The 24,375-nt window shown below is 33.0% G+C and overlaps 2 protein-coding genes across 2 annotated transcripts; both read left to right on the forward strand.

Moving 5' to 3' along the window:
• Positions 1 to 3,137: 3,137 nt before the first annotated feature.
• Positions 3,138 to 4,022, forward strand: LOC126712103 (protein MIZU-KUSSEI 1). The gene has a single exon (XM_050411305.1). It carries the CDS (start codon positions 3,234 to 3,236, stop codon positions 3,927 to 3,929), a length of 696 nt encoding a protein of 231 aa, XP_050267262.1. The 5' UTR covers positions 3,138 to 3,233; the 3' UTR covers positions 3,930 to 4,022.
• Positions 4,023 to 22,986: 18,964 nt separating this feature from the next.
• On the forward strand, positions 22,987 to 24,153 carry LOC126712104 (transcription factor MYB1-like). Its single transcript, XM_050411306.1, has one exon. It carries the CDS (start codon positions 23,224 to 23,226, stop codon positions 23,938 to 23,940), a length of 717 nt encoding a protein of 238 aa, XP_050267263.1. The 5' UTR covers positions 22,987 to 23,223; the 3' UTR covers positions 23,941 to 24,153.
• Positions 24,154 to 24,375: the final 222 nt, after the last annotated feature.

Here is a 24,375-nt window from a genome sequence, read left to right on the forward strand (position 1 = left end):
AAGTTTTATATCTAATCCATTAATACTCTATTCGATAATTCTTTTGTATATACACTCACCTATTATCATATTCATAACCAATACATTTATGATGACAAGCCTGGAAATTTTTATAGGTTTTTTCTTAATTTTTTAAGCCTAAAATGAGAAGGTAAAACTTGAGAAACCATTGTGCAGTTAGAAATGTCAAAAGTCTGGTAAGCCCAGAACCCAAAAATCAGATTTGAGTGTGCCAAAGGTGCCTAACATGACAAAAAATTCAACCTGTCCATGGTTCATGGTACCATGGCGATGCCAACCATGCCTAGTTCCTGTTATTAGTCATGTCATACCTTTTTTTTTGAGTTTTTTTTTTTTTCCTCATCAGGCAATAATTGTAGGTTACCCAAATAAAATAAAGACCCTTTCCTTTGGAATTTGGTTTTGGACATTATGGTGTGGTGTTTATGAGAACAAATAATGGTAGCACTGGCACATAAGAAAATGGGTTTACTTTGAGTAAAAAACAAAGACTCCAAGACAAGCTTCTAGACTTGTGTTTTGATTATCTTGAAATAATAATTCTCATCTATTTATTACCTAATAATTGGCCAAATATAAATAGCCTGATCAATCAACAAATCCTCTAGCTAATACTAGTTGATGAGGGATAAGCATAAATATTCATCTAAATCCTTATTCAAATAACCTGATATAAAAATCACATTAACAATGCAAATGTAATAATCTCTAATATAAAGATTATCTTAACCGGAACATATCACATTGTTACAATAAATAGGACAATTTTTACATTTTAGTGTGCTGAGAAAATAATTTTAATAGGAAAATATCATCGCCAGCTGTTTACACTAAAATAGAGTGTTGTTATCAAATTATCAATGGCTCCCTAAACAAAAGTAGTACTAGTTCTAATGAAATAATGAAATGAATATAATTGACCCTCTTTTTCTAACATGCTACTGAATAAGACTCTTTGTGAATTAATGAGGGAGAGAGAGTGATTTGCAAGCAAAAGAAAATTCCATGGATAAATAGTAGTAGATACGTTTTTGGAGGAAAGATGAGCTGAACCTCAATAATTAGATGGGTTTGGGGAAAAAAGCAAAAAGAAGTGTGATGTTGATACCATATGTGATGATCAGAGAAGCACATGCCAAACCAACGTTTCCACAGTCCTTTTTTTCTCATCTTTTTTGAGTTTTTCTTCTTTGCCTTCCCTACCTTCTTGTGTGGTCCGACCTCCCTTATCTTATCACATTCATCCAACTCTTTTTTTTTTTTTTTTTCTTTTCATCACTAAACTTGGTCACATCAAACTTTTTATAGTCCCCATTTCTCTTTCTCTTAACCAACTTGGTGTGTTTTAGTTCCATCCCCACCTCAAAAAGATTCCATAAAGGACAGCCCAACCTAGTAGTGACCAACCAACTTCCTACTATAACAATAAATCCAAAGCATAATATTTTTTCATAATTATTGACATAATCTATTGTGATTAGTGCATAATAATACTATGTTTGAGATCGAGTTTTTTTTAAAAAAATTTTAATGAAATGGAACATGTTGTATTTTTTTTTCAAATGTGTTTAGAAGTTGCTAAAAAGAGGAATGGAAATTAAATAAATATGAATTTATATTAATATACCATTCATCCTTTATTTATATTTTCACAAGATGAAAAACAAATTTGGTATTTCACTTCCATTTTATTAAAGGAATTTTTTTTTTCCTGATGTGTTTGAAAGTTACTAAAATGAGGAATGGAATAGAAATGAAATAAATATAAAATTTTTATTAATGTACTCATTCATCTTTTATTTATTTTTTCATAAAATGAAAATAAAATTGATATTTCACATCAATTTTATTAAAAGGAATGAGTGTTCTTTCCACTTTTGAGAGGAATGCTTATTGGGAATTGAATGAAATTAGTTTATTCTCTTTTGTTAAACTTCCAAAGATAAGAATTGATGAAGTATTCCTATTCATTTCATTTCAACCCATTCTTCTTAAAGAAAAAAAAATTTCCCCACTTATATAGGGCTATAAATGAGCCAAACCGTTCATGAACAACTCAGGTTCAACTTGATAAAAAGCTTATTCATGTTCATTTGTTTATAAATAAGCCAAGCTTAAGCCTTAGTTTTAGGCTTGTTTTGATAAACAAGCCGAGCCCAAGTAAAAACAATTGTTCGTGAACAAGCTCATGTACAATAGGGCTCGAAATAAAACATGCCGAGTTTTGACTTGTTTATAGCTTGATATATGTTTACTAAATAAACTCATTATTATGATATTACACATATCTTAATGATAACAGAATCCACATGAGACCACTTACCACTACCCATTAATTTTTTTTCTATCCTTTTTTTAACACTCCCTCTAAACTGACCATGGAACACTTTTAGACTAAAGTTACATGTTTTTTTTAATTACTCAAGTTATAGACAATGAATAATGAATGGATGGATTTAATTATGTAAAGTTGTAATTTGAACAATTTCTAATCACAGGTGGAATTAGAAGCATAATAAAATGAGTATATTATTTATTTATTTTTTTTACTTTACTTATTTTTGGTGATATAAGCATTTGATAATGCAATTTTTTTTGGATCCCAAGCTAAAAAGGTTGACTTGAGCTCGAGTTTAAGCTTAATATTAAGCTCGAGCTTGGCTTGACTAATTAATCAAACCAAGTTAAGCCGAGCTTAAGCTTTTTGGCAACCTCACGAGTTCAAGTTTAAATATTGTTTTTAGGCTTGTTTCGAGCTCAAGTCAAGCTTGAGCATTTGATTTTTAATGACAAGTCAAGTTCAAATACGCACTACTTGACAAAACTTTGCTCGTTTACAATCCTACTCAAACCATTAAAATGGTGTTAGGGATAGACTCGTAAAAGTGAAGTGACGTTACTTCAATCACGATAGGCCGTGTTGGCCTAGCCATGAACATAATGTTAGTGATAAGTTCGGAGAAGTGATGTGATGTTACTTCAATCACAATAAATCGTGTCGGCAATTTGAGAAATATTGTGTTCCCATTATTACTCTCTCTCTTTTCTCTTCTTTTTTTCTTTATTAAAATATTTGGATGAATTCCCTACCCTACTTTAAACATCCCGTACCACTCTCTATATCTATCCTTAACTTCTTGACAATCATCTCCAACAAACCCTTTAATGCTTTTCTTGAACCAACACCATAAGCAAAACCCAATATTCCAATAATGCCTCCTGTTCACTCTAGCCCGTTCTTTCAAATGGAAAACCAAGCAATACTATCATTGCTCCGGCACACAACTACTCCAGGAAATGAGAAACGCACAAAGTCTTCAGGGGGTCTCTTGAAAATGTTCAAGCTCTTCCCCATGTTAACCTCAGGGTGCAAAATGGTGGCACTATTGGGAAGACCTCGAAAGCCTTTGCTCAAAGACAATGCAACAACAGGGACTCTTTTCGGTTTTCGTAAAGGAAGAGTAACTCTAGCAATACAAGAAGACCCTCAATGCATGCCAATGTTTGTGATAGAGCTACCAATGCACACAAGTGTTTTTCACAAGGAAATGGGGTCAGATTTAGTCAGAATTGCGCTAGAGAGTGAAACAAAAACTCACAAGAAGAAACTGTTGGAGGAGTTTGTTTGGGCAGTTTACTGTAATGGAAGAAAGATGGGGTACTCTATTAGGAGGAAACAAATGTCAGATGATGAACTTTATGTGATGCAACATTTGCGAGGTGTGTCAATGGGAGCTGGGGTTCTTCCAAGTCAGTCTGAGAAAGACATAGCAGACGGGGAATTGACGTACATAAGGGCTAGATTCGAAAGAGTTGTTGGATCAAAGGATTCTGAATCTTTGTACATGATAAATCCAGATGGTGCAGCAGGGCCAGAATTGAGTATTTTCTTTGTAAGAGGTCATTAGAATTACTTAATTTTGTGTTCCTTTCTAGGTTTATTTTGTAAAATTATTAAGCTTTTTTTGCTGTTGTTAAATTACATAAAACCATTTCCTCAAGATTTTTGCTTGTTCAATGATTACAGGAAATTAGTCTCATAGTTTCCCACTATGTTTACCATTTTTATTGCTTTGCCAATGTGAAATTAACCACCTGCCTAGAGTTTTTTCGTAGACTTATGTTTTCTTCTAGGTTTATATTGTAAACTAATTAAGCCTTACAAATAAATATACTACATAAAATCATTTCCTCAAGATTTTTGCTTGTTCAATGATTAAAGGAAAGGAATATTTCCCATGGCTTTGTGGTCTCTTGTTTTCTCCTCTGTTGTTATTTTATCTCACAATGATAGATCAAATCCTTGTGAAATATCAAATCTCTTCCACTACTTTGTGAGAGAGATTTGATATATCACCTTAATAATACATAGTTTCTTGATGTTTATCATTTTTTTTACATTGACAAAGTGTGAAATTAACCGCCTGCCTTTACTGTTTTTTGTAGAATTGCTTTTCAAAATTACATAACCAGAATTACATTTGGTTAGCATGCGTATTTGAACATTGTTCATCGATTTTGTTCTTTTGAACGAAGTTTAAGGTTCATATGTCTTGCTTAACTATGTGAAGTTCGTAATAAGTTTCTTTTACTTGCCCAAAAAACAATTAAAAAAAAAAAACACAAAATAGCCCAAGGTAATTGTAAGCATTAAAATTCGACAAAGAAATGTATAGTTTTATAAGGTAAGTAAGACTTTCATTAAGTGTTTCAATGTGCTGAACAAGAAACGAGACCGATAAATTACCATTTTTAAACATGTGTTATGTCAACGTCACATTTACTTTGGTGCACCAAAACACTAGACATAAGCGAAGACAATTTTGATTCAATGTGCTGAACAAGATACAAGACCAATAAGTAGTCATTTTTAAATATGTGTTGTGTTCATATCACGTCCAAACTCCGGTGCACTGGTATGCTAGAAGTAAACATGCTAGTTTTATAATACAATCAATGATCATATTGCTAGAAATGCAAGGGAAATAAGACTTATTGGTATCTTATCTTTCCACCTTTCGAAAATATGCTATTTGAAAATATTTGTACCTAAAAAATAAAAATAAAAGAGTATAAAGAGTTATATTTTTTTTTAAAAGTGTGGTTTCAAAGAACTAGAACAAGTGCACCTACAATTGGAATAGTGTTTAAGGGGACATTAAATTTTGCTTCCAGCAAAAAAAAACGAGTCTTGCCCAAAATTGCAGAGGCACAAAGCTCTGGAGTATTGATGCTCGAACCAGATTTATAATTATGGACTTTATTACATACTGTTCCAAATCCATGCCAAATATCTATTAGAATTAGTTGCAATTCTTTTTTTCCTTTTTTTTGAGAAAAAAAAAAAAAAAGGAACTCAATCATCCCATGCCTTAAGGTATAGTTGGGTAAGTTCAAAGGGTACCAAAAGTAGAGCTCAGAGACCCCAACTCCAACTCAATCATCCCACGTCTTAAGGTAAGGTTGGGTAAGTTCAAGGGTACCACCAGCCTGAAAGTGGAGCTCAGAGACCACCCCAACCCCACACAAGCCCCATTGATTTTTAATCCACACATTGAAATTATGTAACCCACACAGTAACCCCACACAAGCCCCATTGATTTTTAATCCACACATTGAAATTATGTAACCCACACAGTGCGAGCATGGGATGTCGAACCTGGGCACCTGATGAGGACATAGCAGCCACTTACCACTTTGGCACACGAGCTGGTGGTAGAATTAGTTGCAATTCTAATTAGCTTGGGACATTTGCATGAGGGAAGCTGTATTGTCCTCATCACCATATCTGGCACATTCATTCATTGTTGGCACATTACTGAAAATCCACATCACGCCAAATTTAGGAAATAATAGGACTTTATATTCTTCCTTTAAATTTTGCAACAATATCTATATATGAACTCAATTCCACATTGCCTAAAAATCCTAAGATTGTGTTTGGATGGCGAGATTTGGATTTAAATTAATTTAAAATATTTTAATTTTAAATTCATTGCTTTTAAAAGTCTTTGTTTTATACAATAAAAATTTTGAAATTTATTATTTAAAATTTTATTGTTGGTAACTTTTTTATAAGTTCTAAGGTTCTTTAGAATTGCACTTTTAGCCATTAGACTTTGAGCTGTCTTTTCCAATGGCAGGGGATTTATTAAAGTAATTTAATGTCACCTCAAAATGTCAAAGTCAAGGAGTTAAATTTACTTAAAGCATATGGGTACACTGATGGTGGTATGTTACTATCTACAATTTAATCATTTATCAATGAGGGTTAGAAATTTGAAATATTTAGAATTTCTTGTGCTTTAAGAAATTTTTAGAGTTCCTTTTGCTGTTATTCAGTAAATATCTTCTTCTTTTTTTCTTTTTCTTTTTTGGGTCCAATGAGCCTAGTTTTCATTTAGAATTTTGAAAAAAAAAAAAAAAAAACTTGTTTTATAAAATGAAAGCCAATACTTCAAAAATGAAATCACTATGCATGAAATAGAAATTTGACAGGTTTTCAATGTCATCTTGCTCTATGATCAGGCAGCTGACCTAAGCATGTTCAGAGGAGAAACTCAATTTTGAAGCTATGCATAATGATTATCTAGTATGAAATTAAATAGAGTTTTGTTCATTGATTTTATTTATGTTATTTTTATTGTGGCAAAAGCGATCATTTTAAATTTGTTATAGACCAAAATCGATCATTTTAAATTTTAATGACTAAATTTGTTTATGGAAAAATACATTGTTGGTCCCTAAACTTTTGCTCATCAGCAATTTTAATCCTTGAAGTTTGAAATGATTGTTTTTGGTACTTAGTAAACTTTGAGTGATCACTTTTAGTCTTTCTGTCAAAATCTATTAAATCTCTAGGGGAATGACGACATGTAGCCAAACTACAAACTAAAAAGTGATGACTTTAAGTTTATTACTCAATAAAAGTGATACTTTAATCTTTAGGGATTAAAACCTCTAATGGGCTAAAGTTGAGGGACAACATTTAGATACAATTTTAGTGGTGTTGGATCTGAAGTTCCCTAATTAATTTCGACCACATGGCTGGATTGACTAACACAATATAGAAGGTTTTATTTTCCCCAATGAAAATTTAATTTAATTATGTGCTAATTAGTCATTATAGTCACATAGTTAAATCACCACTCTCTAGAGTAATACTAAAGTCACAAACTATTTTACAACATTTTATAAATTGTTGATGTGTCAAACTTCTTATTAGTTTTCATTTAGACCCACTATTAATATCATTTTATTATTTACCAATAATCACTTACTACATCAACAATTTGTAAAAAAGTTTGTATCTCTATCATTACTCCCATTCTCTATATTTATCCTTAATTAATTAGTCAAAGTGCTAAATAGTCCTTTGACTATAACGACTAATTAGCACATTTAATTATGTGCTAATTAGATCTTATATCCTACCTTTTTGGATATGAGCACTTGTGGAATCAACCCATTTATAAAATATGATAAAATGATCGGAAAAAAAAAAAAAATTTAAAGAAGATCAAATTAATGGTTTGGTCGACGATGTCCTTGTTCTTAGTGGACCTAAAAAGCCATGGCCCAAAAACCCATTAAAGGGACACCAAATCCATCATATCAAGTAGTGGGCCACTACAAGTCTGCAACCACAATTGAAGTATTTGGAACTAAGCACTAACCATTACAGCAAGTGGCATGCAATGAGCCTAGGAGATATCTTCTCTCTATTAAGCATCTAAATTAATAGAGACATAAATTTAGCAATTTAGTTCCACCAGAAAATACTTTACCTATTTTTTCATCTCATTTTACAAAACATCTAACATCAGTGATTTTATTTTAGTTTTGAACACAATAAAATAACATAAACAACACAATAAAATAATAAAAAACAAACACCACAGCCACCTCTACCAACGGCCACAACCACCACTCTACTCTGGCAACCACAACAAAACGCAAAAAAAAATAAAAATAAAACAAAAAACAAAAACAAAAAAAGACAAAACCACAACCACAATCATATCCCATCACCACCAGCCACCACAAGCACCAGCCATGACAACCAACTATCACAACCACAACCACAATCCACTGCCACAACCACAACCATGAACCACGAAACCCATAGCCAAAATCCACAAAACCCATTGCCAAAGTCAAAATCATCCACCACCATTATCATAGCCAAAATCAACCACCACCACCACCACCAACACAGCCACCAAACACATGAAAACACACAAAAAAAACCCAATCACAGCAAAGAGAGAAGAGAGATGGGCGGCTTGGGGCTTGGGTCGGCGAAGCTGGGCAAAGAGGGATGAGAGAGAGAGATCTGATATGGTTTGTGAATCTGTGATGGGAGTAACGGGAGAGAGATAGGACTTGAAAGGGGAAAAAAAAGAATAAAAAAGTGAAGAAAAGAATAAAAAAAATATTAAAGGCATTTGGCTTCTTGCTACAATAAATAGGTACTAGTACCTGTTTACTATAGCATGTAGCTAAATTTTTTTGGCCATGACACCACCAATGTGCACAATATTTTGTAGTTTGAGGAGGCAAAAATAGCATTACAGCTATATGCCTCCACCAATAATGATGCTCTTTTTTGAGAAAGGTTGCTTGAAATCTATGTTTTAAGTGAAATAAAATATTTTTTATGTATCGAATACATGTATCATCTCTCTCACAAATCACAATTACGTAGGATTCTAAGTATTAATGAATGATTATAGAACTAACATATTATAACAAAATTGATGTATATATGTGAAACCAGTTTTATTGCCCAAAAGGGCCAAAACCAAAGGAAACTTCTGGCCAGGACTATCTTTATCTTCATGGTCAAAGAGTCAACTGGAGAGAGAAGGATATTGGAATTGGTCCATAGAAAATTCAAGCAAAAGTCTACTTAGCAACATAGAAACTTCTTTACCAAAAAAAAAAAAACATAAACATAGAAACTTCTAGGAACATGATGTAAAAGACCAAGTTGTATACTTGGATTACAAAAAATGTGATTCTACTTCTCTTGTCTTATAACAAAAGTAGAACAAGTAATGTGCTGGTTCCGAGTAAATCTATGTACACATTACTTTTTCAAAACTTGATGAGGTTGCAAGTTTTAATTAGTAGACGAATAAATGATGATATGGTGGATCCATATTTCAACTGACCACAATTTACTACCTTATTAAATTACGAAAAGATTGTAAAATATGTTGTGTTTCTAAACTCTAGTTTTCTTGCTAAAGGCCTTGTAACTGAATTGACACCTCCCCATATACAAAATGCTTGGGGGTTAGGGGAAAAAGGGTTTGAGTTGCGGGGTTAGCAACATGTTGTCATTATCTCTAAAAAAAAAACTCTAGCTTTCTTTAATGACACCCCCTCTCTCCCCCATTCACTATCAAAATGGAAATTGCTGCTCCCATTAAAAAAAAAAAATTGGAAATTGTTATTTACATGGATAACGTGTCACAGTAGAAATTAACCATAACTAATACCTCTCTCTTTAGATCAATCCATGGCCGTCTCTCTCTCTATGCCCCCTCCATCACAGACCACCACGGGCGATTTCACTCCCCCTCTCTCTCTCTAGCTTTGTGAATTTTAAATCCCTTTCTTGCTTCCGATTTGTTGGTGCTAGGAATCAAGATGAAGAGATTGCCAAATCGGAACTGAAATCTTAAGATTTGTGGTGGTGCAGGTGTGGGCCTGCGGAGGAGGTGAAGAACAAGTTGGTTGGGAGCTCTGTCATAGTCGTACATGGCGGTTTATGTGGTAGTGGTGGTGGAGGTGGGAGGATTTGTGAAAATTTTGTTTGATTTGTCTTAAATCCAAGTTGTTTGGTTTGTAAGAAAATCTGGAAAGGTGAAAATGGAATGTTGTTTGGATGTTTTGTGGTTATTTTTTTTTATGAAATGGAGGATTGTAATTGTTAGGTTGATGAGAAAGTGAAAGATTTTTTTTTTTTTTCCCTAATCTGAGTTGTATGGGTTGTTTGGTTGGTGAGAAAGTGGAGGAAAGTAAATAAAAATATTTTTCATCAGAAATTTTTTGGATACTTATAAAATTGTTTTTATAAAATTTGTCAAACTTATTTCGAGGGAAATTTATGGAAATTAACCAAATAAAGCAATATTACATTTTTTAAATGTGTTGGAAATTTACTTAACGAACCAAACACTATAATATTGCATTCCTTTAATCATATTACATGAATGTGAGATTATAATAATGTAGCATCTAGTGAACCAAATGCCCCCTTAAAGTCTTCTCATAATCAAATCTATTGGAATTCAATATCAAAGTCATAGGCCCATAGCTCCCTCCACTAACTCCAGAGTGAAAAAACCCATAACCCAAACTATATAGGAACTTTAAGTTCAGATCTTTAAAGCGTTGTTCCTTATATTTTTCTCAATAATCAAATAAACTCCCTGTTAATTACATAAACTTCATTTGGTTACATAAGAAAATGTCCAAATCCCAAATCTCACTCTTTTTATCATAAGGGCATAGCCAGAAATATTTGTTTGGGATGCTAATTTATGATATTAATTTATTAGCTTACACAAACTTCCATAAACTTGTACTAACACAGAAATTTATACACACATATAAGAGTGGATATTAATTTTTACCCAAAAAAAAAGAAAAAAAAAAGGAGTGGATATTAAAAGTGAATCCTTAAAGTTATCATTTTTGGGTGCGGCTGTTGTCCAGTGTCTTGTGACACTGGACCCGCTATGATCATGACACATGTCTGAAAATGGACATGTGTCAGAAACTGCGCCCTTCATTTTTAATATATGTTATCAAATTGTCTACCAAAGTGAGTAAAAAAATTTCAACTGAACTAATGAAGTATTCAAAGACTTGAATGGTCCAAAACTTTAACAGACACAAGAACATATTTTACAATAAAAAATGAATGTGAGAAAAAAAAAAAAAAAAAAAACCATTTTCTATAACTACTAGACCAATAGGACAATTTTTTTTAAGAATATTGGACTAACTCAAATATTTGGGAGGGCCAAGTCTCATTTTTATAGGCTAATGATTAAAATGTTAAATATTTATATATAGTATTAAAATATTTTTAAAATTTTTGGCACCCCACTCATACATGTAGCTCCGCCTTGCTTTACCATCCCCATCTGGGCCAAAAATATTTTTCCAAATAACATTAAATATTAAAAAATTTAGTTAGTTGTCACATTTTAAAACAATGTTGTAAACTAGCATCTCGAGTGTCTAAAACTCGAGTTCCAAGATAAAACTTGAGTTTTTAAGTCTCGATTTTTAAGTGGTGGGAGCTGAAGTGGAGGATAATCCACGTGGAACTCGAGTTTCACTTATTCTTTCTCGCATTCTTCTGAGTTCGTCCAGCGTTCTTCTTCGTGTAGATCTGAAGACTCCAATCGTCCAACGTTCTTCCTCTCCACTTCGTCTCTGTTCTTCGTCGTCAAATTGTTCATTTGTTCTTCATCGTCAGATCGTTCCTCCCTTTGTTCTTCGTCATCAGATCATTCCTCCCTCTGTTATTCATCATCAGATTTGTTCTTCTTCAGGTTTGTTGTTTTTCAGCTTTGTTATTCTTCAAGTTCCAAAATCAAGTCTTAGAAACTCAAGATCTATATGGCATCATACTTCCAACTCACCAAGTGGGAATTGAGTCTTTAATCCTCGAGTTTTAGATTGAAATCGACCCTATAAAACTCGAGATGCTAGTTTGCAATTTTCTTTAAACGCATGTTAACTTAAGATATTCTTTCCTCTCACACGGCTAGTCTGCAAATTCCCTCTCTGGGCCATCTCAGAACACCCACAAACACATACATACAAATACATTACAGCATCTGCAAGAACGGATATGAGCACTTTGAACGAAATGTGGAATCAACCCAAACATAAAATTTGATAAATTGACTATCGAAAAAACAAGAAGAAGATCAAATTAATAGTTTTGTCAACGACGTCCTTGTTCTTAGTGGACCTAAAAAAGCCATGGCCCAAAAAATCCATTAAATGGACACCAAATCCAGCATATTAAGCTCTCACTAGTAGTGGGCCACTATAAGTCCACAACCACAATTGAAGTATGGAACTAAGCATTAAACCCTACAGCCTGTGACACGGAATGAGCATAGGAGATATATCTTCTCTCTATTACTTTGAGAAGTGAGACTTGAAATCTACGTTTTAAGAGAAATAGAATATATTTACGCATTGAATACATTTATTATCTCTCTTATAGTATATGAGCTCAACAATCATGTAGGATTCTATTAATGGATGATTGTAGAGCTCACATATTATAAGAGAAATAATGTATATATTCAATGCACAAGATAATTATCAATATAAAGACACTATTGTAGGAGATATTTGCTAGTCCTAAACGTAGCCTACATTATTACATGACTATCAGTTTATTCCCACTGTTGTTTTCTCATTGTATGTTTGGAGTTCGAACACATTGTAAAAGGCCTAATTACTAATTAGATTCGGAGCAATACAACTCTAAAACAGCTAGGCTAAAAACATTATTAAACTTCTTGAATTTCCAAAGCTGTCGACAACCCAAGTCCAGATTTGGACCCAGCTCGCTTTGAATATTATAAACTTTTTGAATTTCCAAAGCTGTGGACAACCCAAGTCCATATTTCGTGAAGCCCAAATTACACGCAAGGTAAACTTATGCACCTGTTGATTTTAATTGTGCTCTGGTTGGTGACAGACGTGCTTCAACTTCTTCTTCTTCCTTTCCTGAAAAAGTGAAAGCAGTTTTGTTACCCAAAAGGGCCAAAACCAAAAGAAACTTCTGGCCAGGACCATCTCTATCCTCATGGTCAAAGAGCCAGCTGGAGAAAGAGGACATGGGGATTTGGTCCATAGAAAATACAAGCAAAAGTCTACTTAGCAACATTGTGGGGGCTAAGTAGTTTAATAATCTAGAAACATGAATAAAAGATCAAGCTGTATACCTGGATAAGAAAAAATATGGTTCTACTTCTCGTGTCTTGTAACAAAAGTAAAACAAGTAATGTGCTAATGGTTGTACACATTACTTTTTCAAAACTCGTGGTCCTGTGGAGGTTGCAACTTGCAAAGTTTCGATTAATAGATGAATAAATGATGATACGGTGGACTCATATTTCCACTTATCGCAATTTACCACCTCAATGAATTGTGAAAAGATTGTAAAGTATGTTGTGTATTTAGACTCTAACTTTGTTTAATGACACCCCTCTCTAACGTGTCACAGACGAAATTTACCATGACTAATACTCATATATTTTTTCAACTCAATTTAAATTATGCATTGGTTGGCCAACAAATGGAGGAAGTAACCAGGAATTGAATAGGATAGACTTTTGGGTAAACCATTTATACCATTACAAATTAAGCAATTAATTTCAAGGAATCGATCTAATAGTTTTAAGGTCTCATGAAATATTAGGTTCAAAATTTCTATTCGACATCTTAGGATTACATCCATGTTCCTCTCTATATATAAGGAGTAATTACATGGTGCGTGTGCGATGGCAAAAGCACACACCCAAGAGAATAGTTTATATTCCCACACTGAACCTACTCCAGTTAAGTCTTTTTCCCCCCTTCTTGAAAACGAGAGCTCGGGACAGCTCTTTGAAAGTTGAAACTTTACAACACGCATGGTTACAAGTTGACATCAATCAGTTGTTTACACAATGACTTGGATCAGTACCTTGAGTCTTGAAAAGATAAGCTCCTGGCAATAGACATGTCAATCGTAAAATACAAAGCAAGAATATTAGGCTGACCACTTCTGAAGATTCATGTAGCTCACCGTGTCCTCATTCTCAAACCGTGTGGATATGCATATGATATTTGAATATTTCTTTAGTATTCTAAAATTAGTCAAAATATAAAATAAAAGAAAAAGAAATTTTTTTTTTTTTTTTTTTTTTTTTTATATAAGATAGAAATTCTCTGCGGGTTATCCAGGCGATTAATGAAGTTAGACCTGTCTAGACTATGTATGGTTATGTTGTCGATGATATTATTAGATTCCTGTATTCTTTAATGAGTTGTAGTTTTTTACATTTTAAGCGTAAGGGTAATAGATTAGCTCATACCCTCACTCGTAGAGCAGTTTTTTCTACTACTTTGAATGCGTGGTTAGAAGATCTACCATGGGATTTGGATGATATTTTTCAGTTTGATTTACCGTAATAAAGTTGAATTACCTTTTTCTCAAAAAAAAAAAAAAAAAAAAAAAAAAAGATAGAAATTCTACTCTAGCATAATCTAAGTGTATATGTGTGTGAAACTCCCTTCTGGAGACTTAAACCCCGGCTCTTGCCCTCCACACCCTACAAACACTTATACTTGTGAAGTAACCACTGCATCAATGGTGTGCAATGGCAAAAAGAAAAATAATTGAGAGTTGAAACTTGAAACGTTTGAGGAAGCTTCTTCTTAAATCCAGGCTGTATCTTCAACTTCAATAAATATGGTGTTTGTTTCTATATGCAGATAAGATGCATCTTAATAAAATGCAATAATTTTTGAAAAATTGCAATTAAAGATAAGACAGAATGGTTACAAATTCGAATCTCCTAACATGATAATTTTCATTTCGCACATCAGTCAACAATGTGTCCCAATTTCAAACCTTATAGACAATTTGTTGTGAATAGCATTAATTCATTGTTTTTCTTTAATTAAAATATAAAAGGACTCATTAAGTTTATGAATATAGTAAGACTATATAATATATATATATATATATATATAGTACAAATAAAGTTTAAACCTCCTTATCCCACAAAACTCTATCCCCTAATATACGCGGCATTTGGACCCAATCTGACTATAGCTCATAGCCTCACACCCAAATATTAAAATACACTCTTCAAGTGCCACAAGTTATCTACATTCTGTTAGAAATGTACTCTTTGATTAACGGAGATATGGAACTCATCTCGTGGCTTAATTAATCTTGCAGCCAAGTATGTCTATTGTAAGATCATAGGAGTAGCTTTTTTATCCAACCACTACATTTGCTTGTTGCTTTGGTTCCTTTATTCAAAAGGCCATATGGGGAAGGTGATAAAAATAAAATCATGGTTAAATTATAAATTTGATCCACGATCTTTGATTTTTGTTTTTAAATCATATGTATACTTTAAAAATATTTCAAGAATATCCTTATTGATATATGATGGATAGAAAATACTAACATGACAAGTGGGATTCATAGAATCGAAATCGCTTTGATGGCGTGAAGCCTATCATGTGGCATGAATTTTGTTGATCAAATCAACTGTTTTCATTCATTAAGTGACGTAAAGGATATTTTTTAATAAATTTTTAAAGTATAGAGATAGTAAATACTTTTTTCCTTGAAATCATGTAGGATTAAAGATAATTCTCAAAATATCCTTAGGTTTATATACAAAATGCCAAATGAATTATCCATCACTTTTATGTAGATTCCTTCAAATAATTAATAAGAAAAATAATACGGGTAATGAATCAAATCATATCTCCTTAAATGATAGTTTAACATTTCCAAGTAACACAATTGTGATACATGAACATAATAATAATTTTAAATTATTGTATTTAATGGTTATGAAGACATCATGTCTTGTTAATCAAAATAATTTATTTTTAAGCAACACTTTATTCTAGGTACAATTATATTTTAATACTATAAACATTAAAAAAAATTAAAATGAATAGTACTAAATGTACACTTCAAATATTAAATCATCTCCAAATAGCAGATACAATCATACAAATCAAAGTATCCTTTTGTTATGGGTACTACAAAGATCAAAGATATAGAAGAAAGATGTTGGATTAGAAAACAGATATGTTTTAGGGAAAATTATTGAATATTCCAGGAGTACCATAAATGTGTATTCCCTCATCTCACATAAATTATGGGTCCTACCAGAAATCTAATTAGCGGGATCTACAGTTATGTGAGAAAAGAGAGTACGCATTTATGATACTCTAAGAGTACTCAATAATTACCATTTTAAATTGCAAGAGAGTATTTTTAAATTAAAACAAATTTTCCTAAACATAGAAAAGCAAATACACAGTCTATTAGGAAATAAACAACATTCTCGTAAAAGTGGGAATTCAAAAATTCACGTACATATAAATTTCCTTGTTTGTTGGTTATCTTTTCTCTTTTCTCATGTTTTACATTCCCTCACGACTTCACTTTCCCACTATGACTAAACTATTTCTAATTTTACAATCAAACAAAAGAATGTTCAAAAAAAACTTTATATATATTCTAAAAAAACCCTTCAAGATTACTTTAAGTGGGAAACACTCACTCTCAAAAGAAATTCATATTTTGGATGGACGTGAATTCTCTTGGTTATCAAATTAACAAGTGGGAAATAAAGTACAAAAGAAAAGAAACAAACAAGAGGAAAACAAAAAACATGCAAAAGAAAACAAATAATAATTCAACAAACATTAACCAATAGTTTGACCCATAACGAGAACGACAAAGCACCGGTTCACACGCGGCATGGGCTCGGAGTCGGCGAAGCAGACTGAGACCAGACCAACCGGCAATCGGGTTGGAAGGGAACATTGTGGGTCCCACCTGATAGCTACTCATCAAGTGGCCCCAATCTAATTTATCAGAAGAAAAAGATTTTTTATATATATATATAGTCCAATTTCAGGTCCCACAGTACAACTGCTTGCAGAGAACCATTTGTGTCCAAAACCCAAAACTATAGCAACACGTTTTGTACATATATTTTGTCGCAACTTCATCATGCATCAAGTAGAAATAATTGAATTGCATTTCACTACACCATACACATTTGTTTGACTCGGGTTTATAAGTTTAGTTTTTAATTTTTAACTTTTAAATTTTATGTATAAATTTTTAATTTTTTTTAAATACAAATATATTTTAACACACTTTCAGTAAAAAACTAAATAAATTAGGTGTTTGGGATTTTTTTTTTTTTTTTTTTTTCCTTTTGATAGTGTAATAAAGTATATTTAAACTTAGCAAAAGTGAGAAAGAATTTTTTTTTTTTTAAATAAGGTTTTTAAAATTTGTACTAAAAAGAAATTTGACATTTAATTTGTTTCCAAACGCATACTTGTCATTGGTGGTTCATATGTAAGTGATATATATTAGGGTAAACTATGTATTTAGTCCCTATCTTTTAAACTATATTTCAATTTAGTCACTAACATTTGTGTCAATTTGATCTCTAACTTTTCAGTGTTGTGTCAATTTAATCAATTTTTTTTTTTTTTTTGAGAAGCAATTTAATCAATGTTGTTATCTCTTAAATTAAAATTGTTGACGTGGCAAATGACGAATATAAAAAATTAGTTTCTGTTGATGTAACAATAAACTAATTTTTTATTTTAGTTGTTTGTCACATCAGCAATTTCTATCTAAGAGATAATGACAGAAACTAAATTGATACAGCACTAAAAGGTTAGAGGCCAAACTGACACAATTGAAATATTAGAGATGAAATTGAAATATGGTGTAAAAGGAGAAAACAAAATAAGTAGTTTACTCCATATATAATTCAGTCACAAATTAATAAATATAAAAGTTGTAGCAAAGAATGTGATAAAATGTAGATCTGAAAATGATTTAATTGTTTTTACTTAAGTTCAAGTGGTGATCCATGTATAATTATAATGTAATTCATTTATAAATTTTGATCTTATGGTATATATTAGTAATCCATTTTAGAAAATATTTTGTAAAAAAATGAAAAAATAATTCACTGTTTTGACTATTTTTTAATTTTTCAAAAAAAAATCTAAAATAAATGGTTAGGACTCGCATTAACCCAACCCATTTTGATAAAGAACAAATTGTGGGCGACAAAATTTTCTGTCTAAAGAGAATTGAAGTGTGTGACTATGAGCATGGCACGCCCTGTCCCTTCAGTGTGCCTTGAAAACTCTGAAATAAGTCGGTGAGTTAGGATTTGCCGCCAGCTGTAATATCAACTGCCCAACTGCTTCTTGCTAACGTTACATCAGTGAGACACCATAAGGCTCCAAAATCCCATAAATAAAGCCACGTGGGCGGCTAGGATGCAATGATGATACCGCTCTCCGTTCATATTACATGAATGCAACCCCCACAACTTATAATATAGCGCGTGGTTACAAGCTCCAAGACATGATCAAGATCAAGCTAGCTCACATTATTAGTGCCACGAAAGACCAATCAATCAAGCTCATATTTTCTCCTCAAAAAAAATATATAAATAAAAATAAAATCAAGCTCATATTTTCTCTATAAAAAAAAAAATGCAAGATTCTATTTTCTTGTCTAAAAAATTAAAAAAACAAAAAAAAAACCTCCTGTTTTTATTTTCAACGCTTTTTAAAATAATAATTGTGGGAGAGGAAGCCTGAAGAGAAGGAATTATCAACATGAACCACCCCAGGTATAATTGGGTCTAACTGTTCATCAAATCAGGCCTAGTCCAATCCAGAGAACCTAAGTACTTGGCAGACTAGGAAAGTCAAGTATTACGGCTTGCCCGAGAAGTCCGAGGAACAACTACTCCTCAGGAGATAGGAGGAAGGCCACAAGAGCTAAGTTTGAAAGGCCGAAGAGTACCATGATGACGCATAGACAAAAGAGAAAGGAAACTTCTAGATAAAGCTTCCATCTATATTAAATAACCTACAACAACTCTCTCTGTTTCATTAATTGCAGAATGACTTCTGAACAATGACTTCACAGTCTGTAATTTACTCTACCACCAGTAAGGCAGTGACATGACAAGTATCCAAAGAGAGATCAACAGCCTTCCAAGTGGAAGGCTGTGATGCAATTCAAACGACAATAAATAGGAAGGGAGATAATCTTTGAAGGGGGATCAGACAAAGTTCAGAGAGAGAAATAGAAAAATAAAGAGAGAGAAAAAGATCAGTGTAATACCGAGAATTGTATCTCTTAAGAACAATTGTACCTCGACCAGCCCGAGGAAAGAATTAAATAAGAAGCTTTCTTTTCTTGTTATATTTCTATCAAGTATTGTCATTCTTACAAAGCCCAATTCTTTAATTATCAAGCCATAGTCCTTAGGAATCAAAGTGTTGGCCTTAACTACCCATCTCTACAAATTAATTGTATTAGACCTTTGTCTTAACCTACTTTTAGTGGGTTGGGCCTAGTTTTAAGACCTGCCCCGTACAATAATAATAATAATAATTATTATTATTATTATCATTATTGTTGTTGTTGTTTAGAAATCTATTGCAAAGTGCTTCGTGGAACTAGAAGCCAAGATCTCCCTCGACCCCCGAGCTCTAACACTTGGGAAGCTATCATTTTGCCTAATAGGAATGCGGTTCAATGGTACCTTATGGTAGTAATGAATCATTTAATTGAAACAAAGCAATAAAATTATCAAAATTTATTGGGTAAATTGTAAATTACACCCCTAAAGTTTGAGGGCGTTTAGATTTTACACCCTAAAATTTCAAACTTTGGATTTTACCCCTTGAAGTTTGGGGTGTTTGGATTTTACACCTTAAAGTTTCAAACTTTAGATTTTACCCCCTAAAGTTAGAGAGTATTTGAATTTTACACTCTTAAATTCTGAAACTTTAGAGTGTAAAATTCAAATACTCTAAAACTTTAAGAAGTAAAATCCAATCACTCCTAAAATATAGGGGGTAAAATTCAAATTCTAAAACGCCAGGGTGTGAACTCCAAACACCTCTAAATATTAGGAGGTAAAATCCAAATTCTAAAATTTCAGGGTGTAAAATCCAATCACTTCCAAACTTTAGGGGTGTAATTTGCAATTTACTCAAATTTATTTGATAAAGCTAAAAAGCACTTGGAAGATTTTTTTTTTTTTGATATTAGGTATATGAATGGTGTAATCCAAATAAGAATTACGACACATTTTCAATAAGAAATAGATACTCTCATCTTGTTGTTAGATTTAGTAATTCTTCTTGAAAATTGATATATTTGAGACTTTAAAGTAGGATTTATCTAATCCGTTTTTGTTGGCTTTTGATTCTTTATTGAGGAGTTTCAAAAAGGTCATAAGAGAATAAACTTTTTTTTGTCTTTTTTTTTTTTTTTTGATAACTTTTGTCTTTTTAATTGGTATAAACTATAAAGAAGATAGTATAATTTGGGAGTCTTTGTTGGGTTTAATTATATAGTTCATCCTATACTCTACTATAATTGGAGTAATAGTCTTTGGTGCTCATTTTTCAAATATCCCAAAATAGACCTATCATCTATAATTAAAATAAACTTTAAAAATGTACTTAATAGATAATACTTAACTGAAATTGAAAAACAATCAATTTTAAATTCTTAAATAATAGCACATATATTTTCGGAGAAATATTAAATGTTTTGTAAATAACTCTCAATCGAAGCAGAACTGCTAATTGTCCCTAACTTCGAAAATTCTTCGACAAAAGCCCACCATCTGAATCAACAATTAGATTTAGAAATTGAAAGCCTCTATAACCATTAATATGAAACTACTATCAATTATCATTTTAAAATTTGACTTCGATTACAGTTTCCACATGAATTAATGTTCATGAGTTGCGTGCAAATGCTTCCAACAGTTTGTTCACAGTGTCATCTCCAATCAATAGGGTAAGAACAAAAATATAAAAAGCCAAAGAAAAGTAAACAAGGGACAAGTCCAAATTTTCCTTAAAAAATAAAAGACAGAAAGATAAAACGGAGTGTTGGTTTTTTGTGGAGCCTAGTTGTCTTTGATCTGATTGATGACCCGACTCGACTAATGTTGCATGATTTTTAATAAGAGATTTTCTGAAACTTAGTCCATGAAGCGAAGGCTTGGGCCGACAAGCCCAAGCTATAGCCGAGAAAATTTTTTGGCCCGTTTTGTAGCCTATTGTGAATCCTATGCGTAGGATGTAGAAAACGCAGTTTTAGTGATTAGGGTTAATTGTTGTCGTTGTTGAGAGAGAGAGGGAAAAAAAAAAAAAAACTGTATTGTTGCACTTTGTATTTTTCATTGATAATAGTGAAATCTCTGTAATTCCATGCACGTAAGCAAATTGCCAAATCACGTAAATATTATCTTGTACATAAGATTGTTTTTCTTTAACGTGTGTTTTCTCTATTTTTTGTTTCTCACATGATGAGAATTTTGGATTAATTCTCTACCCAATTTACCATTTTGAGTTTTAGATTAATGCTAGTTAAAATTAAGACTTTTCAAAACTGTCCTATTTGGTCTCTAACTCTAATTTAGTTTTTAAATCATTATACCCGTTCTTTTCCTATTCCTCACTGTAATTAAGGATCAAGTTGATAAATTTAAAATAATTTTAAACCTAATTGACATTAGTTTAAACATTTTACACCCCAATAAAAATCTGGAATACAACCTAACCTACCCTATAAAGTAATGGGTGTGAAACCTGTAAGGTCCTGCAAGCTCACGCTCTAGGAAGAAGAGTGTGGTCTGTAGGTTTCTTAGAGCACACAAAAAAGTCAAAGGGATTCAAACTCGAATCACGTGAGATTCTTACAGCCTGTTAGTGGGACCTTCCTACGTGGAAGACGTCGAAGTCATCTTCAAAACCAATTAAGTTCCATTTTTTTTAAAAAAAAATTTTAAGAGCCTTCCTTTTTAACAGATCTCCTTTCCGACGGTTGATTGTGGCCGTCCATTTGAGTGACTTTTGTAAATTTTGGATGTGGATTAGAGACTCTTACAGCTGTAATTGTTTGGCAAAGTTTTTAGTCAAAAAAGTATTAGGGCCCACCTCTGCCGTTTTAAAACGTTTCTTATATGATGTGTTAAACAGCTTTGCCTTTCCTGTCATGTTTTAAACGCTCCTGATAAGTACTCCCCAAATGTTCTGAGTACGAGAATGATTTTTATTCATTATTCTTTTTTATTATTATTTCCAGTTGGCCACCCTCACTGTAAATCTCACATTTGCCCTTAACCCTTGTGCCCTTTGGGCCTAAATTATTTGTACCCCCATTTTTATTTTTTTTTCTATATATTCGCATGTGACAGGACTCGTGACAGTCTCACTTAGACTAGCTTTTTACTTAAATAGGCATGAGCAAACAAATCTACCACATATACTTGTTTTTCTTTGATATGTAACATGTGATTGTACTAGTAATGCCGAGCAAAGCTTCACATTCAGTGAATTGAGGAGGATACAAACAAGAGGGACGTAATCATTTTCAAACATGTGTCCTATTTGTATAGTGTGTAATACCATTGACACAAAACAAGTCAATATTTTTGCTTGTACCGTTTTGCCTCAGAATAACATGTGTTTGTACAAAGCTTCACATTCAGTGAATTTAGTGGAATTAATACAAATGAGAGTGATGTATGTTCATTTTTCAAACATGTATTATGTTCATATGGCGTCTAGTAATGTACGATTTTTTTGTGATGTGTAACAAATGATTATATAAATAATGTAAAACAAAACTTTCTATCACTGATTGATTTAGTGTATTGAATGAGACACGAGAGTGACACATAATCATTTTTAAAAAACGTGTCGTATCTGTATCACGTGTATTACACGGCAACAAATCAACACAAAACCAAGTCAATGCTCTGCTTACTCGGGTTATTTGTTGATTTTTTTTCTCATCAAATTTTCAGAACTTTTTAACCAAATAACGTATTGCCCCAAAATTCCAAATAACTGAATAAACCGAGAGATGGAAAAGGATGGTCAAAAACTTCAGTATGACATTTTCCTAGAGCCGTGCCCAAATGGCCAAAGCTCTCTCTCTCTCTCTTTAGTGGGCTAAAATCGTCAAAGGAAATTTAATAGTCCCAGACAAAGCAGAATCAGACTGCGACAAAATTTTGGCTCACACAGAAAAGAAAAAAAAAAAAACTGAAATAATAACAGGGTGCGGATTAGAGTTTATAAACCCAAGGTCCCCTCCCCACTTTACAAAAGCCAATTTCCTGGAAGTACCCCATCTCTGCACAAAAGAGCTCTAGCCCATTTAGCTCTCCAACAAGTGCATGCACCTCTCTCTCTTTGCGTCTGTGTATATAAAACCCAAACTCTTCCTTTCCTCAATTCTGTACACAGCCCCAGCCATTCTCAACGATCCCAAATTCAATACCTTTCTCTGTGTCTTTCTTTCTATCAAAGTTGCTAGCTTTTTCTAAAATGGAAGCCTCTTCTACTACTTCTTCATCTGATTCTTCCTCTTCAGACTCATCTTTATCTAGCAAAACACCAAGAAATCACAATAGGCCTGAGAAGATCAAAGGTCCTTGGAGTGCTGAGGAAGATAGGATTTTGACTCGTTTGGTTGAACGATATGGGGCTCGGAACTGGTCTGTGATAAGCCGATACATAAAGGGTCGGTCTGGCAAGTCCTGTAGGCTTAGGTGGTGTAACCAGCTGAGCCCAAACGTGGAGCACAGACCCTTTTCTCCAGCTGAGGACGAGACCATCTTGGCTGCTCATGCTCAATATGGTAACAGGTGGGCCACCATTGCTCGATTGCTCCCTGGTCGGACCGATAATGCTGTGAAAAACCACTGGAACTCCACGCTTAAGAGAAGGGTCAAGGATCAGCAAATGATAGATGGTGGGGGTTGTAGTATTAGTACTAATAGTTTGATTAATAATGAGGGTTTTGCCTCAGGATCTTTGCATTGCAATAATGGTTTTGATGAAGATGAGCAATTTACGGCTTTGACACTTGCGCCGCCGGGGATTGGTGGTGGTGGTGGTGGTGGTGGTGGGAATGGTGGCGTGGCGGAGCGGAGGTCGGAGAGTATGCCGACGGGGTTTTGGGATGTTATGAGGGATGTGATTGCTAGAGAGGTTAGAGACTATGTGAGCTCAACCTTGTCTGAAAATTCGGGCTTTCATTAATGTTTGTGTCTTTTTGAGGATCGTGTAAGTGTTCATGTTGTGTGGTTGGGGTAGGAGTAAGATTTGGGGTTGAATTTGTTACAATGTAATTAATGGTTATAAAAGTCTACAAGGCAAATTGTAGTATGAATTTTATTGCCTCAGCTACAAACAAAGTGTTTAACAAAATTTTGAGAAGTGCTTGAAGTAAATGGTATTGGCCAATTCTCCATAGCCGTCTCCTTTTCCCACTTATAATAATAATAACAATAATGTTGAGGATATGAAATTTTTCACAATGGCACCGATAAATTCTATTCCCAAAAAAAAAAAAAAAAAAAAAAAAAACTGTTGTGATGGGAGTATTATCTTGATTCCTCATCAATAAAGTTTGAGATACAATAACAATTCACAATAATTTTGCATCATTTGAATCAAATTAGATACCACTCACAA

The sequence above is a fragment of the Quercus robur genome, chromosome 2 (assembly GCF_932294415.1).
Source record: "Quercus robur chromosome 2, dhQueRobu3.1, whole genome shotgun sequence".
NCBI classification, from domain to species: Eukaryota; Viridiplantae; Streptophyta; class Magnoliopsida; order Fagales; family Fagaceae; genus Quercus; species Quercus robur.